A 21,171-nucleotide genomic window follows, 5' to 3' on the forward strand; every position below is an offset into this window, starting at 1 on the left:
AGGAATACTATCACATCTATCGGAGCTTGGAAGGTTTGGGAATAGCACTACTAGGAGGAGCTCGAGATTTCCCAAAGGCCTTCATTTTCTTTCTCCTCCTATCCTCCTCACTATCTGATTCATTCCCTTTCTCCCTGTCTGCATTGCTTGCTTCCCTCTCCAACCCCTCCCATGTTTTCCCCTTCTCTTCTTCTGAGTCTCCTCAGAATCTTATTCCTCTTCATCCTCAGATTCAACCAGTGATGCACTATCAGAGTCATCATCCTCTGACTCAGATTCAGGCTCCATATCAGATGGCTCATAACCCTGATCAGACTCCTCTTCATCCTCAGAATCTGAATCACTAGCTTCCAAGTTCAAAAATTCCCAACCCCCATTTTCAATGAAGCTCTGGGGATCATCAATAATTGTCTTCAGAATCTGCCGCCACATTCTTCTAAAGCACTAGCTGCTACTAGAATCAAGTCTAAACATTTTGGAAAATGAACTGGCAAAGTAATTAAAAGGAATACTATCAAATCTATCGGAGCTTGGAAGGTTTGGGAATAGCACTACTAGGAGGAGCTCGAGATTTCCCAAAGGCCTTCATTTTCTTTCTCCTCCTATCCTCCTCACTATCTGATTCATTCCCTTTCTCCCTGTCTGCATTGCTTGCTTCCCTCTCCAACCCCTCCCATGTTTTCCCCTTCTCTTCTTCTGTGTCTCCTCAGAATCTTATTCCTCTTCATCCTCAGATTCAACCAGTGATGCACTATCAGAGTCATCATCCTCTGACTCAGATTCAGGCTCCATATCAGATAGCTCATAACCCTGATCAGACTACTCTTCATCCTCAGAATCTGAATCACTAGCTTCCAAGTTCAAAAATTCCCAACCCCCATTTTCAATGAAGCTCTGGGGATCATCAGTAACTGTCTTCAGAATCTGCCGCCACATTCTTCTAAAGCACTAGCTGCCACTAGAATCAAGTCTAAACATTTTGGAAAATGAACTGGCAAAGTAATTAAAAGGAATACTATCAAATCTATCGGAGCTTGGAAGGTTTGGGAATAGCACTACTAGGAGGAGCTCGAGATTTCCTCAAGGCCTTCATTTTCTTTCTCCTCCTATCCTCCTCACTATCTGATTCCTTTCTCCCTGTCTGCATTGCTTGCTTCCCTCTCCACCTCCCATGTTTTCCCCTTCTCTTCTTCTGAGTCTCCTCAGAATCTTATTCCTCTTCATCCTCAGATTCAACCAGTGATGCACTATCAGGGTCATCATCCTCTGACTCAGATTCAGGCTCCATATCAGATGGCTCATAACCCTGATCAGACTCCTCTTCATCCTCAGAATCTGAATCACTAGCTTCCAAGTTCAAAAATTCCCAACCCCCATTTTCAATAAAGCTCTGGGGATCATCAGTAATTGTCTTCAGAATCTGCAGCCACATTCTTCTAAAGAACTAGCTGCTACTAGAATCAAGTCTAAACATTTTGGAAAATGAACTGGCAAAGTAATTAAAAGGAATACTATCACATCTATCGGAGCTTAGAAGGTTTGGGAATAGCACTACTAGGAGGAGCTCGAGATTTCCCAAAGGCCTTCATTTTCTTTCTCCTCCTATCCTCCTCACTATCTGATTCATTCCCTTTCTCCCTGTCTGCATTGCTTGCTTCCCTCTCCAACCCCTCCCATGTTTTCCCCTTCTCTTCTTCTGAGTCTTCCTCAGAATCTTCTTCCTCTTCATCCTCAGATTCAACCAGTGATGCACTATCAGAGTCATCATCCTCTGACTCAGATTCAAGCTCCATATCAGATGGCTCATAACCCTGATCAGACTAATCTTCATCCTCAGAATCTGAATCACTAGCTTCCAAGTTCAAAAATTCCCAACCCCCATTTTCAATGAAGCTCTGGGGGATCATCAGTAATTGTCTTCAGAATCTGCCGCCAGTTCAGATTCAGCCTGCTCTCATAATACTTGAGGTCTGTCGTGTCAAGCCATTCCTTGATGCCATCGAGCGAGGTTGAAGGGATGGAATCAATCCTGAGCACATCTTGCTTGAAGTCCTTAAACGCAATTGTCATATCAAAATTCTTTTGTCCAAGTTCACAATCTCAATATCAAGGTGACCACAAGGAAAGGATTCTCTATCAGCTCAACCAGACAGCTAGAAGTTGGCACAATAAAAGCCGAGGCTTTGTAAGGGACCCCATGGAAGCCAAGTTCTCTAAGTGGCTGATCAAACTCAATATCGAGACCATTAAACTGAGGCTGCCGCAGAGATCATTCACCCGATTCACAAAATTCTGAAAATCCATATTGATCTTATTCTGTCTATCCCTCTCCCTTTGCTCTTCTTCAATCACATCTGGATCATAAGCAGACCTCTTTGCCCCTCCCAATGTCTGTACTACATCCATAACCTCAACATAAAATTGCACATCCTTGGTTTTTTTATTTCCCACCATTATGTGATTGTGCAGATGAAAATGAAGGAGAGTGATCATTTCTTTCTCTGCAGGCTGGAAGAATGCATGCTTTATGTTCCCATACATAACATCAACATGCTCGTCAGCTCTAGTAGTAGAATATCAAAAACCATTAACATGAGCTTCAAGTGCTCCTGGTATCTTTCTCCCACAACCACCAAAAACAGGATGAATTCAGAGATCGGGTAGCCTTGGGCTTGAACCTGTTTCCTGCAAGTTGGAGTTTCTCTTGAGTAACCAAGGTTGCCCTCTCAGCTTTTTCAGACTCCCTGGCAACAACATGCCGGCAAAGTGTTTTAATCTGCTGTACCACTTCACTTATGTGCCTTGGATCCTTGGAACGGAATGAGACTTCTTTTAAATATATTGCTCCTTGATTCTTTAAAGAGTTTGAATCATGGGAACTAAAAGGAGTCCCTGGAACATTAAATACAATCCGGATAAAGCAATTTCGATTTGTATCTTGCTGGCTTGAATCTGTTCTAGTAGTAGCCACATGGAAAGGAACCATGCTACCATATATTGGCAAGAGCACAGCCTCATTCTTCTGGTCAATTTGAATCATAAAATCTCTTGGAGGGGGCAGGTCATTGACATTCTTATAGGCAATCAAATCAGCTGAAGTCTTTGCAGCTTCTCTATTGTCTCCAGTCCCAGGTCCACCTGCAAGTCGTCTAGCTGTTTCTCCATTCTTCTGACAAGCAAGTTCAGCTTGGTGCTGCCTCCTTTACTCCTCCTTAGAGATGTCATGATTATCTGACCTGAGCACTGTCTTAGCCATGAAGGGGTCATAACTATTAGTTTCAGCCTTGACATTCTCCTTTACTCCTCCTTAGAGATGTCATGATTATCTGACCTGAGCACTGTCTTAGCCATGAAGGGGTCATAACTATTAGTTTCATCCTCATTCAATGAATAAGCTACATCCTTGACAGCCTTGGAACTCTTTCCGGTGACAACTTCTGTATTTTGCTCACCAACAATAACTGTATCAGCAAGTAGCAGAGAAAATTTTCTGTTTTTCGGAGTTTTACTATCACACTGCAAGTTCTGGAAACCAAGTGACACATTGAAAACCATCCCAACTTTCACCATGCGCTCATTCTTCGCGTTGAGATTAAGCCCCGACTCACGAAACTCAAGACCAATTCCAGTACCAGCAGATTTTGTTAGATTTGGGACCAAATCAGGAGCTTCCTTCTCAACAACTGAAACTGCAGCTTGACATGCAGCACTGATTCTGTTCCCAGGTTTCAACATACTGATTGCAGCTTCATGAGCCTTAAGAAGAACCTCATATGCCTTGCTCTGAAGTGGAGCGGCGTCAATAAAAAATGTCCTGGTAACATTTGAGCAATAACCGTTATAGTGAGTTCCAAGCGCACACAAGATAACACTAGCAGAATCATAGTACAGATTCTCTTCATTGCTTGCGGCACTAGGTCTGAGATCAAACTCACCCCCACTTTGAAATATTGGAGGATAACAAATATCAACATTCTCTGGCTTGAGCTTCACTTTAGCTAGCTGAGGATTCACAATGGCTTTCTCTGTTTCATCCATCAAGGTAGCATGAGTGATTTTTTTCTCCTCATCAATAACAGTCTCAAGCCTTGGAACCACAATATTGTTCATCACATTATAACTTAAATAAGCAGCTTTCTTCACATTCATATGCTCTTCTTTGTCCTTCAAAGCAAACAGATCAGATAGCCCATTTGTTACATCAGCAAGCTGAAAGTTAGCACTTTTTAGTTTTTCATCCCATGTTTCTAAAAGCTTTCCTTCAGGAGCCTCTCGAGCTATGTAACCAAATAGAGGAGCATCTTCAGAATCCTTGTATGTTGCTCTGATGGACCGAAATACAGCATCCATCATCAGTCTTTTCCCTCACATGCATCACAACATCAACCCCCACAGCCTCCTTTGCAGATTTCTTTACAACCTCAAGTAGAGAAGCCTTCTTCTGATTACACAAGAAATGAATCTGCTTCTTTGTGAAAACCATTATTGTCTCTGGAAACTCAAAACCTAGCAACCAAATGTTCAGAGCTGAAGATTTCAGGTAACGCAAATCTTCTGAAGGTGGTGGAGTTGCTACTGCGAGGACATCAGAAGAACCCCACAGCTCAGCTTTGTACTCATTCCAGTGCAAATACAGAGCCTTCAAACGTTTGCTGCAGCTCTCCAGATTAGTACAGTACATACTTCCTGACCCAGAAGCTGTCCCATTTGGAGGCTGGCCATTTGTATTCCTATGATCAGTCATTGAGAAACTATGCTGCATGATAACCAAATGATCAAAATTAGCAAATTAAACTTAAATCCAAAAAGGAGGGAAATATCTAAGTAGGAGTTCAACAGAAACTACATAAAAACTAAAAATTAGGGCTCCATTAGCTTTTTAAGGACCCGAAAACACCTCATAAAGTACAAAAAAAAATCAAAATAAACAAGTGAAATACACAAACGTTTCTCATTATGAATAAACATTAAACAAATTCAAAACCCGCATCTTTTTTTCCATTAAGCGAAAGTTTCACAAGTTAATATTAGAGAACATATAAAATTTGTTTTTACACGCCTAAAATACCAAGTGAAAACTGTAGTCGAATGAAACTCAAACTCAAAGTTTCAAAAGGTGGAAAATACTTGATAAATCACTAAAAAGCAAAAAAAAAAAGAGAAAAGAATGAGAGAAACTCACAGTTCCAGTTCTGCTAACACTAAGCTTCAATCTCGATACGAAAGAATCATAAAGTTCTAAAAGCGAACTAGGCTTCTTTTACCCAGCGGCGGCCTCAGAGTGAAACTAGGGTTAGGGTTTAGAAGAGAGAAGTCGAAGTAAACAGAGTTTAGAGTTCGAGTGTTAGATAACTAAAAGTATAATGCAAGGCAAACGAGACAAAGACTGAGTGGCGAAGAAAAAAGAGAAGCAAATTAAAGGAAAATGTTGGTGGAAATCGTAAAGGGAAGATTTAAGGATAGACAAAAATCAGAAAAGAGGATGGGGAAGTAAAAAGAGAGGGAAAACCCAAGGTAAAAGACAGGGAGAGAAGAAAAGGGAGGGAGTTTTATTATTTTAGATTTTAGCGTAAACTATACTAATGGTCACTGAAGTTTTAGAATACTCATATTTTGGTCATCAAACTTTTGAAAATAACACTAAAGTGGGTACAATCTTTCAAAATAATTGGAATACCCCTTGAGCTTCAAGCATGAATGAAAACGACTACGTTCGAAACTAAAATTAACAAGATGGTCCCGGCGGGGCTCGAACCCGCGACCTTCGGCTCATAAGACCAACGCTCTAACCAACTGAGCTACGGGACCAATTTGTGATTTGTTCATTTTATAATATATATAAATTAATATAAATATTATTCATGTGTTCTCGAAAAGTAACTGAATCACTCTGTACTGATTAATCATAAATTTCAATATTTTGTGAATTTCAGGGTATTAAAATGAAACTCACCAGAATTGGATTCTGAATTTTCTAAGTAAACCAGGAAAAAGGTTTCCACAGTCCTGGATCCAACGGTGATCCTATAGGGCCACTTGATGTTCTTGTATCACACAGGTTATCTGATAAATAGTATAAAGATTTTAAGAACTCACCATGACTTGTTACCATCTGATCGAACTCTTATAAGCTTATGTGCTAGACGCATAAAAATAGTATGGGAGAATCAATGAAAGGCATGGTAAAGCATGAGCCTCAAACTCTGCTACAGCAATGATTAAGGTGGGATACATTAAGTCTTCAATAGGTACGCAAAAGCTTGGAAAATTAGATTTTGAGCATTAGAGTAATCGATGATTAAGATACAACTGGTTTTTATCTTTCTAAGATTGTGATTGGTGATGAACATATAAGACTATTGCATTTGAGGCACTAATGAATCATTCAGCTTTGTAAAAATCAAAACAAATCACTACCGAGTAATTGAATTAACTCATACAAAGCAGATTTCTTGTAAATTTGTGCAAAATCAGCTCCAAGTTCAGCCTCCACAAATGGACCAAAGTAGATTAAACTCCCTCCATTTTTCAGAAGAATCAACTGAATGCTAAATAGAGAGAAAGTTCCTTAGTTTATGATAGATCATATTAACATAACAGGTTTTACCTAATCAAATGCTTCAAATATATCGATGCTTGGTTGATGGATTGTGCAAGTAATTGTTTGACCTGTATCAGCAACGTTCTTCACTTGCACGTTTGAAATGGATGCTGATCTTGCATCCAATCCATTAAAAACACAAAAGGATTAGCAACAAGCTCAACTGCTATTGTAAGTCGCTTTCGTTGTGCAGTCGATAAACCAGAAAGACCAGGTATCCCAACTAAGGCATCCTTGACTTCATTGATTTCCATAATCTCAAGAACTTGTTCAACAAATTCCTACAGAATCAACAAAAGCAACTTTATCACAATAGGACTTAAATTTTGGTTTATATGAAAACATTAACTCTTATATTTGAGTCTTGCAGCTTTAGTTTTAGAGTCAATATGAGAACCCAAGCTCAACGAAGCCGAAAAAATTAAAGATTCTCGTACAGTGATTTGTGGAGAATGTACTTCATTTTGTTGAAAATAACCAGATATCCTAGCTAATGTTTCTTGAAGTTTTGGGCATCTACCAACTTTAATCTCTCCTTGTATGCAGCCTATATAGTTTTCGTCCTTGCAAGAAGATTAGTTTTTCCTGCTCCACTAGTACCCATCAATGCTGTTAGAACACCAGGCAGTAATGCTCGTGTAACAATTGAAATGAGTTGCAGCTTTCACTGAATGTATCCTTCTTTTTCATCCTTTCCTAAGCCAAGAAGAAACAGTGCCTCAACATTCATGGTTCATGAAAAGTGATTTTATGCCAAAGAAGAAAGTTTTTGTCGATATGGAATTGCACATCCTGACAGGTTAATGTTATAGGTTCAAAGGTACTACCATCAAAACAATTTCGACTTAATTGGTCCCGGTGGGGCTCAAACCCGCAACTTTCAACTGAGCTACGGGGAGGTTATCATATTTTTATGTAATAACAATTATAATTATTGTTCATGTGTGCTTGTCCAAAAAGTAGCTGGTTTTCTCCGCACTGATTAATCATAATTTTCAATATTTTGTGTGCTTCAGGGTGGTAAAATGAAACTCACCAAAATTGGATTCTGAAATTTCTAAGCAAACAAGGAAAAGGTTTCCCCAGTCCTGGTTCCAACGGTGATCCTATAGGGCCATTTGATGTTCTTGTAACACACAGGTTAGCTGATAAATAGTATAAAGATTTGAAGAACCCACACCATGGCTTACTAACATCTGATCAGACTCTTCTGAGCTTATGTGCTAGACGCATAAAAAATAGCAAGGGAGAATCAATGCAAGGCATGGTAAAGAATGGGCCTCAAATTCTGCTACAGAAATGATTAAGGTGGGATACATTAAGTCTTCAATAGGAATGCAGAAGCTTGGAAAATTAGATTTTGAGCATTAGAGTAATCAGCTGTCCGTTGAACGGAGCAGCCAAATGGATTCAGATACTAACTGATGGCCCTTAGCTTATGGAAAAATGACATTGTCAATTAGTTCTGGTTGCAACTTCATAATAAGATCATTGCTTGAATGCACTAATGATAACCTATACAATGAGCATTTGTCAGTTTTGATCCAAAATCTCATTATTTTGTTCCACAAAAGGACTTCACCAGTATAGATTTTATCAAGTGAGCTTGCAGGTTACAAACTCCCTCAATCCCAACACAGATTAAGATTGAAGTAGGCACCCACCGACCCGGTTTTGTACGGACACTATCCGTTGTAGTATCACCTTTGTGTTTTTTTTAACCGAAATGACTATCCGGTTAACTATTGCCTAACCGGAACATGAAGGTTCTAGTTTCGGGTTTCAAATCTATTACTACTATGTAATATTAGTCCATCTGCAGCATGATCCATGTCTCAGTTTAGTTGTTTGTTTTCCACTTTGCTCATTATATATAATGTTTAATGGTTTGTTCAAACTTTCGTCCCAACACCTCTCTCTTCATCTCTAAAGATAAGAACATGAACAATGATGTTCTAAAACGAGCTTTATTCTGAAACATAGTCAATAGAAGAGAAATAATCATATGGAACACTCTGTAATAGTATTAGCTTAACAGTTTAGGAATCAGAAAGCCAGAGAAAAGATTAAGAAGCCGATGGAAGGAAGATGATAAAGCTGCAGCTATTGTGATTTCTGGTGTCAATGACACAAACAACATTCCGCAAAAGGTTAAGTAGAGCTGTGTGGTAAAAATGGCATAGAAGTACCATAAAACCTTATATGCTGATCCATAAAAGCCAATCATGAGATATGTGATCATCTCAAACACCAGAGCTTGGATAAACAGATAGGGTACCTCAATTGTCACCTGAAAAATGTTCTAGAGCGCTCCTTGTTTACCATAAGTTTATCGAGAACCCGGAAAACTAGAAACTTAACTCGAAAAGAAAGAAAATAAAAAGTTCGTTTTAATTTATGATGCGTAAGAGAACGTACCTGTGCTAGTGCATAAGCCCAAGAAGAGTAAATCCCTGCAAATCTTTCTCGATATATAACAACCCTCTGTGGCAACAAATGGTTGTACAGATAAGCTGCTATTCATCCCCAGAAAGACCACAGCAGAAAACATTGAACCGAAAATATTGAACACATTTTGCTGGTTGTTTCTGCGGATTTAAAGGAAAAAAAGAAAGATGATGTTAATTATCATCAAATTTACCCTATGTGTGTATATATGTATGTATGACTTCTTATGAAATGATGATTCCTATGCCGTTTTTCGCCTTTCTTACATTTTCTGTCCTTGGTTCCAAAATACTAAGCCCAAAGCCAAAGATATTATTACAGTTAGCAAGAGACGTGTCAAATTATATGAAGGACTTCTCCAATAGGAAAAATGTAGTTTCCATAGGCAAGATTTAAACTGGACCCAGCTGCTTTGTGAAAATTGGGTTGGAAAATGAAGATCTCTTGAACCACGAGGTGGATCACTCAACTGCCTTACAAGCTCGTTGTTCCTACAGGCAAAAAGAGACAAAAAAAGGTGATTCAGGCAGTTCGTAATGGTAATTATCTATCTCTGTAGACACTTAAGGAATCATCATTCTAAGATGCAAGTATAGACCATAGAGTTAATCAAATAATAACAGTAGCCACAGTGCATTTGTCGGTTGCCACACAAAATTTGAAACTTAAGCACTGGTATTACATACAGTATAATGGACTCTCTGCAATTTAGCACTATATTTGACACCTGTGCAACTTCAGTTTAGTTCCTACAGCATAAGAGGCGGTTTAAACAACCGACATGGTCCTTTCCATATTCTTTTGGGACAACTAGTTTAAGTCTTGTTAGGATTTTGATTGGCGGGGAATATAAGAGTATTGCATTTGAGGAACTAATGAATCATTCAGCTTTGTAAAAATCAAAACTAATTACTGCCGAGTAATGGAACTCACTCGTATAAAGCAGATTTCATGTAAATTTCTGCAAAATCAGCTCCTAGTTCAGCCTCCACAGATGGTGAGGTTACCTCCACCATCCATGTTGCTGGGTTACAATTGTTTTTAACCTTGGGCACTCCTGGAATACTCTGTCGGTAAGAATGCAGAGAGTATAACTCCTTCTGTCTTTCTTAAACCTAAAACTTTTAAGAATAACAACCATCCCTTTTAACCACCGAGACAACTTAATTCGTACTATGTGTCAGATTTTTATCACATTCGATTATTTTTAAGAAGTTATGATAGTAATTATGATTACTGCATTTTATAATTTGTATAAAGAATTATATTAAAAATAATAGAAACGAGAAAAAGATATTTTAATTGCCATTTAAATCTATTTATCTGTCTTATCTATTTTGTTTTACGTTCCATTCACTCAACTCTATAATTAGGATTGGATCAAGAGATGATGAAATAATTATATCTTTGAAAATTTTAAATCCGTTTTTTTATTTTCTATCAACAAGTTGTTTTTGTATCCTTAAATTTCCGATATAATTAGGACTATTTATGCACTTGATAAACCATAAAAGAAAACCATCGAAAAGTAGGAGAACTAGAACAGAAAAATGGAATCCAACATACTTGAGCTCTATTTAATACTAGGCTAATATTTCATAAGAATATGAAGGCATCTGAAAACACGTGCAAATATAACGTTCACATTGATGGTATCGATATTCAAACGTTTACATAAATATTAGTACTGAGCCTATAGATATTGATATTTACCCTGAATATCGATATCAATCTAAGTTTTGAAATACATTTTAATTCCCAAGGTATGGATGACACGATATGTTTATGTTTATGGCAACATTCTCATACTCTTGGGATAGACATTCACCTTCGCTCAAAACTTAAACGTGCAACGAAAAATGCAAAAAGGGTTGCAAAGATTGGGGGAAACGAAATCAGAACGATAGCTGTAACATGTAAGCGGGCATGGCGAAAACCGAAATAGTTTTCTAGCAAAGAGGCCACTGTCATGGCTTCGCCGAATACCATAACCTCATCGCTTACATCTCCATATTGTGAAGTGAGCAAACAATCCAATGTCCATGATATAGGCATTAGATAATACATCCAGGTCCACCACTTGGGATTTTCTGCAGATGAACAAGAAGATAACCAAGTAAATACCATCTCATAGTAATAGTAAGAATTATGTTTCAATATACCATTTCTTTTTTTTCTTCTTCATGTTGTTTTCATCTATCATATGGACCAAAAATGGGAATCAGATTCCGACCGACTAAATTATCTTTATTAACAGATTACCGGTCGAGGAATTAGAAAGCCGGAGAAAAGACTCGGTAGTGGATGGAAGGCAGACAATAAAGCTCCGGCGATTGTGACTTCGGGTGTCAATGACACAAACAACATCCCGAAGAAGGTGAAGTAGAGCTGCGTGCAAAATACGGCATAGAAGTACCACAAAACCTTATATACTGATCCATGATAACCAATCATGGGATATGTGATCATCTCAAACACCATAGCTTGGATAAATAGATAGGGTACCTCAATTGTCACCTGCAAAATGTTTTAGCCCTCCTTGTTTACTATAAGATTTGTCTAGAATCCGGAAAACTAGCAACTTAACTCAAAAAGAAAGAAAATAAAAAGTTCGTGTAAAACTTATGATGTGAAAGAGAATGTACCTGTGCAAGGGCATAAGCCCAAGAAGAATACATCCCTGCAAATCTTTCTCGATACATAACAACCCTCTCTGTGGCAACAAATGGTTGTAGAGATGAGCTGCTACTCACCCCAGAAATATCACAGCAGCAAACATGGAACCAAAAATATTGAAAAGTTTTGCTGGTTTTTTTCTGGGGATTTAAATAAGAAAACAAGAATGAAGGGTGAAGTTAATTCTCATCTAATTTAATGCAAAGGAAAAGTAATGCTTATATATACATATATATATATATATATGACTTCTAATGAAAATGATGATTCCCGTGCCAGTTTGGGCCCATTCTTACATTTTTTGTCCTTGATTCCAAAATACTAAGCCCATAGTCAAAGATAGTATAACAGTCTGCAAGAGACGTGTTAAGTTATATGAAGGACTTCTCCAATAGGACAAATGAAGTTTCCATAGGCAAAATTTAAATTGCCCCCGGCAGCTTTGTGAAAATTGGGTTGGAAAATTAATCTCTCTTGAACCAGGAGGCGGATCACTCAACTGCCTTACAAGCTCTTTGTTGTTCCTACCAGCAAAAAGAGAGAGAAAAGTAAACCAGCCAGTTTGTATGATAATTAGTTAATTCTATAGACTCTTGAGATAAAGCATCACTAATAATGAATCATAAGAGCTACACTAAATAGTTCCTTTTGGAACATAAGATGCCGTCTTACCAAGAAGAGAACTGCTCTTTGAAGCCTTCTTCCATATACCCGTATTATATATAATATAATGGATTCTTTGCAGTTGAGCACTCTATTTGAAACCTATGCAAATAGTTGATGCTTCAAGTATAATTCCTACAACATAAGAGGTGGTTTAAACAACCAGACATGGTCCTTTCCATATGCTTTTCTGAAAGATACAACCTGTTTGTATCTTTCTAAGACTGTGATTGGGGATGGATATAAGACTATTTGCATTTGAGGCACTAATGAATCATTTAGCTTTCTGAAAATGAAAACTAATTACTACTGAGTAATCGAACTCACTCATATAAAGAAGATTTCTTGTAAATTTGTGCAAAATCAGCTCCAAGTTCAGCCTCCACAAATGGGGAGGTTACCTCTAGCATCCATGTTGCTGGATTACAATTGTCTTTAATCTTGGGCACTCCTGGAATACTCTGTCAGAAAGAATTCAGAGAGTATAGATATGGTGGATCAATAATATCTGCTAGAAGCAACAAATGGAGTTACCAGAGAATATAAAGAATATGAGGGTGGCTGGACACTTGAACTAACCTCAAAATACTCTATAACTTTACAAGAATGTTGACCTAATGGGCCGAAGTAGATTAAACTCCCACCATGTTTCAGAAGAATCAACTGCGATGAAAGCAACAGAGATATAGATTACGTTATGATAGATATCTTCACAATAGCAATTGTATCTATATATAATGAATGATAAGACAGAAAATTAGCACAACTGGTTTTACCTCATCAAATGCTCAAATAAATCAATGCTTGGTTGGTGGATTGTGCAAATAATTGTTCGACCTGTATCAGCTACATTCTTAACTGCACGCACGACGATGGCTGCTGATCTCGCATCCAAGCTAGATGTAGGTTCATCCATGAAAAGTATAGAGGGATTAGCAACAAGCTCTACTGCTATTGTAAGTCGCTTACGTTGAGCGGTTGATAAACCAGAGAGCCCGGGAACCCAACTAAGGCATCCTTGACTTCATTGAGTTCCATAATCTCAAGGACTTCTTCAACAAATTCCTACAAAACCAGAAAAAGCAACTTCATCACAACTTGAATAAGATTTCGGTTTACATGAAAACATCAGCTTTTCTATTTGATAGTCTTACAGCTTTAGCTTTTGAGTCGATATGAGAAGCCAGGCGCAACGAAGCAGAAAAAAATAAAGATTCAATTACGGTGATTTGTGGAGAATGAATGTCATTTTGTTCACAATAACCAGATATCCTAGCAAATGTTTCTTGAATTTTAGGGTATCCACCAACTTTAATCTCTCCTTGTATGCAGCCTATAGTTTTTCTCCCTGCAAGGACATCAAGAAGGGTGGTTTTTCCTGCTCCACTAGTACCCATCAATGCTGTTAGAATACCAGGCCTTAGTTCTCCTGTAGCATTTGAAAGGAGTTGCAGCTTTCTTTGAGAGTATCCCTTTTTTCTCATTCTCTAGAGCCAAGAAGAACTGCATCAACATTCTGTGGTTCATGAAAAACTATTTTATGCCAAAGAAGAATATTTTTTTATTACCGAAGGGGTGTCAATATAGTATTGCACATCCTGAAAGGTTAGTGCTAAAGGTTCAAAAGGAAATACGATCCTGCCTGTGATGCAGACAAAGCAACCTTAAATATGATAATAATGAGAACGAAAGAACAATTTATGATGAAAAGCTAGGAAGAATCGTTACTAGCTGGTTTCTTACCACCGGAATTCAAATGGCTTGACCTATTCTCCACATCTTCACTCCAGTTGGAATCTGCTGTCCGTATCTTGGAAAGCTTTTCACGTGAAATGATAGCAAGAGACCATCCGGGGGCTGCATATGTTTCAAATGTCAATGGTAAATAACCCTTCACTTCTCCTCTTCTTTAGTTAATCATGAGAAACTAAGGACTAAAACCAAAAGCTTACGCTTTAAGAAACCTAAGGCCAAGGTGAATCCTATGTTATAAACTATAGCAAAACCAAACAATGCAGCTATTGCTATCCAGAAAAAATGTTCATCGAAATTTAGTCCACGACTCTCTAGTGTTGCTTGTCCTATTGTAGTGTGCAAGGTCAACATCTGCAAAAAAAAAAACAGAAAAAACAATTGAATATAGAATACGCTTTCTTCATTGCTGTGAACCCATCGTGTCAGTAAAACAACCAGTTTCATCATTAACATCTCTTTGAGCTCCAAGGCTGCTTTAAATGATCAACAATGGAAATAGCATGTCGCCTACAACTCGCTACATTATATTAATTAGACTAGAGGGAACTTTGCAGCAATATCTTCTTTGGGATGAAAGAGGCACAATAATCAGATTAGAGAAAGAAAATCTCGTTAGTCCATTTGCTCTATTGCATTTACTGATCTTTAACCATAATCCCTTGGACTCATTCAGTCTGATGTGCTTAATGCTTGTTAGATGTATTTCCAGCAACAGATCTGTGAGATTTATAGCTACTTTTGACAAATTTTGGAATAATAATTTCAGTTGTGGTTTCTTCAATGTTTACGGTCCAGCAGTGGAGGAGGAGAAATCTAGTTTTTTTGAAGAAATAAGCAGTTATCTTAGTGGTCAGAATTATCCCGTTTGCGTGGGAGGGGATTTCAATGTCTATCTACAAGAAGATGAGAAGATGGGTAGAGGTCAAAATAGGAGTTTAATGGAGATATTTAATGAGTTTATTCTTCATACGGGTCTAATTGATCTTCCCATGAATGGGGGTAGGTTCACTTGGTGTAATAACCAAGAGATTCCCACTTTTGTAAGATTGGATCGTTTTTTGGTTGATTGTCAATTTTTGGCGATGTTTCAGGACATTGTTCAGTCTCTTCTACCAAGGTCATTGCTAGATCATAATGTTATAGTTCTTGTGAATAAAGGTGTGGAATGGGGTCAAAAACCATTTAGACTTTTCAACTACTTGATGGATGAGGAGGGTTTTGAGGATCTGATTATTACTTCTCTTCAGAGTTATAAGAAAAATAAAAAAAAAGGCAGGTGCTTTTAGTCTCCTAAGGAGTACTAAACATGCTATAAAGAAGTGGGCTGGAAAGAGAGATAAGTATCCAGGAGCCTTGATTTCTGAGTTAGAGAAGAAGATTTCGAAGATAGAGGTTGATATTCAACAGAAGCAAGGTGCCATCAACAGTGAGGTATTAGCATAGTTGAATAATTACAGAGCAGAATTGTGGAAACTTCACAGAATTCAGGAGCAGATTTGGTTTCAGTACTCACGATAGAAATGGATTGAAGATGGGGATCGTAATACTAAATACTTACATACCTGTGCTACGGTTAGGAAGAAAATGAATGCTCTCAATGCTCTAAACTTTAGAGGAGAAACAGTAGAAGACCCGACTGCAATTAAGGCCTTAGTTAAGGATTATTTCTTTAAAATTTACAATGACCGATCTACTCTAGGGATTGATGACTTAAAATTGGATTTTTCCAGAATTACTTTGGATCAGAATCAGTTCTTAGAGCAGGATTTTTCAGAGGAGGAAGTTTGGGATACTGTGAAGTCTTGTGGCAGTAACAAAGCTCCGGGCCCTGATGGCTTTAATCTAGGATTTTTCAAGAGATTTTGGCAGGTCCTTAAGGAAGATATTATGAAATTCTTTCATAATTTCTACTTGGAGAAGGAATGGGAACATGGTATAAATCATACATTTATCACTCTTATTCTAAAGATTTCAAACATTGGTGGTCTAGATGATTTTAGACCTATAAGCTTAGTTGGTGGGTTATACAAGATCCTCTCTAAATGTTTGTCGAGGAGACTTAGGGGTTGTATCTCAAATTTAATCAGTCCATGTCAATTCTCTTTTATACCTGGTCGATAAATTTTGGACTGCTCCCTTATAGCCAATGAAGAGATCGACTTTTGGAGGAAGAGTTATTTAAAAGGATGTGTTTTTAAAGTAGATTTCAAAAAGGCATATGATATAGTTGACTGGCCTATCTTGCTTAGAATAATGAAGGAAATGGGCTTTGGTTCAAGATGGATAGGTTGGATTTTGAGATGTATCACAACAGTAACTGTTTCAGTCCTGGTGAATGGGGTGCCAACCGAGGAATTTCCAATGGCTAAAGGTCTTCGACAAGGTTGTTCCTTGTCTCCCTTGTTGTTCAATATGGGCAGGGAACTTCTTAATTTATTGATACTCAAGGTAGTTTCAGAGGGGCTATTTTCGAGTTTGGTAATTGGAAATGAGGAGAGGAATTTTAATTTAACGCATCTTCAATTTGCTAATGACCTTATAATTTTTTGTGGTGCGTCGAAAAGGCAGATTTTGAATGTGAAGAGGGTGCTTTGAGTATTTGAAATTATGTCTGGACTTCCGTTGAACTTGAAGAAGTGTAAATTGTTTGGGGTAAATTTGAATGAAGATGAAACTAAGGAATGGGCAGCTGAGATTGGATGTTCAGTGGGTACTTTTCCCTCAGAATATCTGGGACTCCCTCTTGGTCCACACAGGAACTCCAACATTCTGTGGGATCCAGTGGTTCAAAGCTTCTATAAGAGGTTAGCGGATTGGCAATGATCATCTCTTTCAATGGCAGACAAGTTGGTTATGATTAAATCAGTACTATGTTCACTTCCTGCATACTTTTTGTCAATGTTCAAGGTTCCGGCTTTAGTTTACAAGACTCTTAATTCTATTATGTCAAATTTCTCATGAGATGGTGGAGATGGGAAAAAAAGATTCATTGGGTGAGGTGGTCCGATGTTTGTAAACCAAAGATTGAATGTGGTTTGGGAGTTCCTAATTTAAATGTGATGAATAGGGCGCTCTTGGAAAAATGAGCTTGGAGGTTTGCTATTGAGAGGAAGGTTATTTGGAGGGAAATGCTTTGCATTAAATACAAAATGGACTCTTTCTTAATGCAGATTGACAGTAATGTTTCTCCTAAATACTCTTGGATATGGAGGTCTATGGTGAGTAATCATTTTAAAGCTGATTCGATGGGCAGTATTATCAGAAGCAAGTATAGCTATAAAATTGGTAATGGGAGGAATATTCGGTTTTGGCAAGACACTTGGGCATTGGATCATCCTTTAATGGTCATGTTCCCTAGACTATTCTCTATTGCAATGAATCAAACTGGAAAATTATTTCAGTTTGGGGAATACAGCTCGTGGGGCTGGTTTTGGAATGTTCAGTTGATAAGGGAGTTGAATGTTTGGGAATATGAGCAATGGACAAATTTGATGGCTGTTATTTCGAATTTTTCTATTTCTGTTGATTCTTTTGATGGACTGTTTTGGAAGGGTAATGGAGACAGGGTATTCTCTGTTAAATCATGTATTAATTTATCTTATTCGGGTACTTTTGTTTCGGAGGAAGCTAATTTTTGGAAGACTATTGTTTGGAGAGGCTTGCTGCCTCCAAGAGTGGAGATTTTTCTTTGGCAAGTGATCTTAAAGAAGCTGACAGTGAAGACAGCTCTGGTTAAGAGAGGTGTTCAGGGCAAAAATGATACTTTATGTCCTTTTTGTAAGCTAGTAGAAAAGTCACCATCTCATTTATTCTTTTTCTGTTCGGTTGTTTGGCCAATTTGGACTAGATTCATGGGCTATTGGAATTTTCAGTATGTGTTTCATGAAGATGCTAAAAGATTCCTACTTGCATGGGCTGAATTAAAGACCAACTCTCTAATTTGGTCACTTATCCCTGGAGTGGTTATTTGGACAATATGGAAAACTAGGAATTCTATAGTATTCAAAGGTGGGAAGCTAGATCGAGCAGAAAATTTTTTTTCTAGAAAGGGTCAGGCTTGCTTCATGGTTTCTAGCTAAGGAAACTAAGATTTCTATCTCCAAGGATGTTCTTATTGTCGACCCTTCCTTAGGGGACTCTTGCTCATCCCATGCTAATCGGATTTCAACTAAGTTTCCTTGGTCCCCTCCTCCAAAGTGCTTTATTAAACTTAATGTGAATGCGGCTATTTCTAGTGATTGGAAGAGGAGTGGTTTAGGTGTTGTTCTAAAAGACATGTCTGGTTCGATTCTTGGCTCCTTCAAAGAGGCTGTTGGTCCAGGGCCTCCAACTTTGATGGAATTGAAAGCTATCCTAAAGGGTTTAAATTTTTATGAATCTATTCGTCATAGCTTTAAGGATAGGTTGATTATTGAGAGTGATAGTCGGGTGGTAGTTGGTTGGGTAAAGGATGTTGTCTTATGTCCTGTTGTTTATCTTCATATTGTTAAAGACATTATTCAAAAGCTTAGTGTTTGTGAAGGTCTTATTAGATGGGTTAATAGGACAGTCAATATAGAGGCAGATGTCCTAGCTAAGGCATGCATTGGTTGATTATTATGTTTTGTTAAGGGTTGTTTCTTGTTGGTTTTCTATCTCTTTAGGGAGATTAGACCTTGCTTATTATGTAATTATTTGAAGTTAATGAAATCATAGGGCACTCTTTTTCTCCTTCCGCTGATTAAGGAACTATCTTCAAGTTCCATTAATCATGAAGGGGTTTTTAATGAGGCCTACTATTCCTATAAAAAAAAACCTGTTTAAGTACCCGAATAATAAAAGCCAATTCAGCCAACGAAGCTCACCTGTTGCCATCGTGGAGCAAGAAGTTCGTTTCCAGAGAGGGCTATCTCTGCATATGATATAGGAGAAACCCAAAAAAGCCACTTCATCCAACCTGGCCAGGATGCTGTAACGAATGTAACAAATTAATAAGCATGCATCCTTTTACTGGCATCATTTAAATAAATTGATTAATAAGAAGTAGGAAGAACTCTACATTGCGGAATGATGAAGCCACAGAATAACCAGTGTAAAAAGATTATGAGGCTAGAAGCTGCCACAGAAGAATCGAAATTCTGGAAGACGGAGGCAATGAAACGGAACAAGGATATTCCTGTTAATTGCACAGCAAAAAAGGTCACAAACTGGCGGAAGAACCTGAAAACAGCAGAAACGGCAACATTTAGGCTCACCAACCAGAATAAATCTTGTTTACTTCTATCAGTATTATTAGTGGTAAATCTTGCTTAATAAATCTTGTTTACTTCTATCAGTATTATTAGTGGTAAATCTTGCTTACTTCTATCAGTATTATTAGTGGTAAATCTTGTTTACTTCTATCAACATTTAGGCTCACAAACTGGCTAAACAGTATATTTTAAATTATTAGAACTTGAATTCACCTTGAAACCTCAGGAGTGTATCCCATCACGAAATAAGTGATGGATGTCCAAATCAGGGATTGCAAAAATGACATAGGAAGCTTTAAAATGACTGCTGGAATTGCATAAGCCCAAGCTGGGTAAAAGCATAACATTTTCTGCTTATAGAAAGCTGGAAGTCTTGAAATAGTCATCTACACCTCCGGAAACTCATCCGCCACAAGTATCATGAGGGTGAAAAATAGCGCAGCCAGGTAGTAATTTTCTTGAACAACATCAATATCCATCTTTTAAAATACAGTCATTGTGATGCATGCTAAGATGACAAGCTGCCAAAGAAGAAGATAATTTTAATGCTTCAAAGTTCATTAGACTAAGGTTGTTTATTACAAACTTCATCCTCAAAACTTGACCCCAATTTTTCAGTTCTATCAGTATGTTCTTGAAACTGTTTGAGATGATGAAATTGAAGAGATTATGGACACAGAATTACGGAAGAAAGTCCTCACCTGAGTAATTTTAAATACGTAAAAAATTGAGTTCCTTCTCAAAAGGAGCAGCTCCCTTGACATGCAAGCTTTAAAGATCTCCCATTTAGAAACAGAATACTCACTGAAGGAAAGGGAATCTTTATGGACTTGAGACTTATCATATGGTTCTAAAAGATCCTCATCTATTTTCTTCCCCAAGGAGGATGCCTCAAATTTCTTGGAGAACATATCAACTGAAAAATAAGAGTAGGGTTGCTCAGTGCTGCACCAGTATTGTGCTTGATCTTGCTTGCATAAAACCTGAAAAATACAAAGGCAAAATACTTTAAACTTGAAGAAGCAGGAGACTATACTGTATGAAAGAGAAAAAGATTATCAAAAACTGAATTTCACTTTCCTCCTGAAGGAAGTCAACCACCGCTTTCCTCAGAGGACACCTAAACCCACAGTTTTTGAAAAATTCAAGAATTTGATCGCGTGGTCCATGGTACAAATTTTCCCTTCTTCCATCAAGATAACATCGTCAAAGATAACAAAAGTTTCTGGCCCGGGCTGTAGTAGTGAAACCAACAAAGTAGCATCTGTGATACGTACAAGCTGCTGAAGACAAGTAACAATCTGAAATGCAGTGGAACTGTCAAGGCCATTTATTATTTCATCCATAAACAGTTTTTATGGGACCTACAACGATCTCCCCTGCATATTTTGGAGGAAACATATTCAATCTAAAATCAGAACTGTCAAGGAAACATATTCGAGTTAATTAACTCTCGCTAAACTTTGTTATTTACACACATCACCAACTTCACTACCTGTACTCAATCTTTTCTTCTGGCCACCAGAGATACCTATTCTAAGGGCATCACCAACAAATGTTTCAGCACATATATCAATTCCAAGGATCTAATCAAAGTGGAGGAAATATTGGTAAACATGTTGTTAGCAGGAAGGAGAGGAATGATACAAAATGCATTCACGAGTATCATCAAATTAAGCTCGAGTATAATTACTTTTAGTATGTAGTCAGTTTGAAGTGTTGTCTTTGTCACTTTGACAGATGTTGCCTATGAAAATTAAAAAACAAATTAATTAAATATGATGGTAATAAACTAAG

General features: G+C 37.7%; 2 protein-coding genes, 1 non-coding gene and 4 pseudogenes across 3 annotated transcripts; all 7 read right to left on the minus strand.

Annotated features, from left to right (window-relative positions):
• Positions 1 to 1,172: 1,172 nt before the first annotated feature.
• On the minus strand, positions 1,173 to 3,303 carry LOC120162012 (annotated as a pseudogene).
• On the minus strand, positions 1,500 to 1,870 carry LOC120162015 (FACT complex subunit SPT16-like). The gene has a single exon (XM_039172208.1). The coding sequence runs from the start codon at positions 1,791 to 1,793 to the stop codon at positions 1,521 to 1,523; it is 273 nt and encodes a 90-aa protein (XP_039028139.1). The 5' UTR covers positions 1,794 to 1,870; the 3' UTR covers positions 1,500 to 1,520.
• On the minus strand, positions 3,298 to 5,509 carry LOC120162151 (annotated as a pseudogene).
• A 225-nt stretch (positions 5,510 to 5,734) lies between these two features.
• TRNAI-UAU lies at positions 5,735 to 5,808 on the minus strand. Its single transcript has one exon. It is a non-coding gene; the product is annotated as a tRNA-Ile (tRNA).
• A 692-nt stretch (positions 5,809 to 6,500) lies between these two features.
• LOC120162152 lies at positions 6,501 to 7,205 on the minus strand (annotated as a pseudogene).
• A 1,756-nt stretch (positions 7,206 to 8,961) lies between these two features.
• Positions 8,962 to 10,101, minus strand: LOC120161874 (pleiotropic drug resistance protein 3-like). Its single transcript, XM_039172083.1, has 3 exons — positions 9,983 to 10,101; positions 9,316 to 9,540; positions 8,962 to 9,189 (listed from the first exon to the last, which is right to left on the minus strand). Exons 1-3 carry the CDS (start codon positions 10,063 to 10,065, stop codon positions 8,997 to 8,999), a joined length of 501 nt encoding a protein of 166 aa, XP_039028014.1. The 5' UTR covers positions 10,066 to 10,101; the 3' UTR covers positions 8,962 to 8,996.
• Positions 10,102 to 10,873: 772 nt separating this feature from the next.
• LOC120162153 overlaps positions 10,874 to 21,171 on the minus strand; it is a 16,516-nt pseudogene continuing 6,218 nt past the window's right edge.

Source organism: Hibiscus syriacus, unplaced genomic scaffold, assembly GCF_006381635.1.
Source record: "Hibiscus syriacus cultivar Baekdansim isolate YM2019G1 unplaced genomic scaffold, ASM638163v2 tig00111402_pilon, whole genome shotgun sequence".
Classification (NCBI taxonomy): domain Eukaryota; kingdom Viridiplantae; phylum Streptophyta; class Magnoliopsida; order Malvales; family Malvaceae; genus Hibiscus; species Hibiscus syriacus.

Bases quoted from the DNA above. Each gene is read 5' to 3' on its own strand.
- LOC120162015 (XM_039172208.1), bottom strand. From the start codon at position 1,793: ATGGAGCTTGAATCTGAGTCAGAGGATGATGACTCTGATAGTGCATCA.
- LOC120161874 (XM_039172083.1), bottom strand. From the start codon at position 10,065: ATGGTGGAGGTAACCTCACCATCTGTGGAGGCTGAACTAGGAGCTGAT. The intron at 9,541-9,982 runs GTGAGTTCCATT...TTTTGCCTGTAG, and splicing joins ATGAAATCTGCTTTATACGA to GAACAACGAGCTTGTAAGGC. The intron at 9,190-9,315 runs GTAAGAAAGGCG...TTAAATCCGCAG, and splicing joins TGGAACCAAGGACAGAAAAT to AAACAACCAGCAAAATGTGT.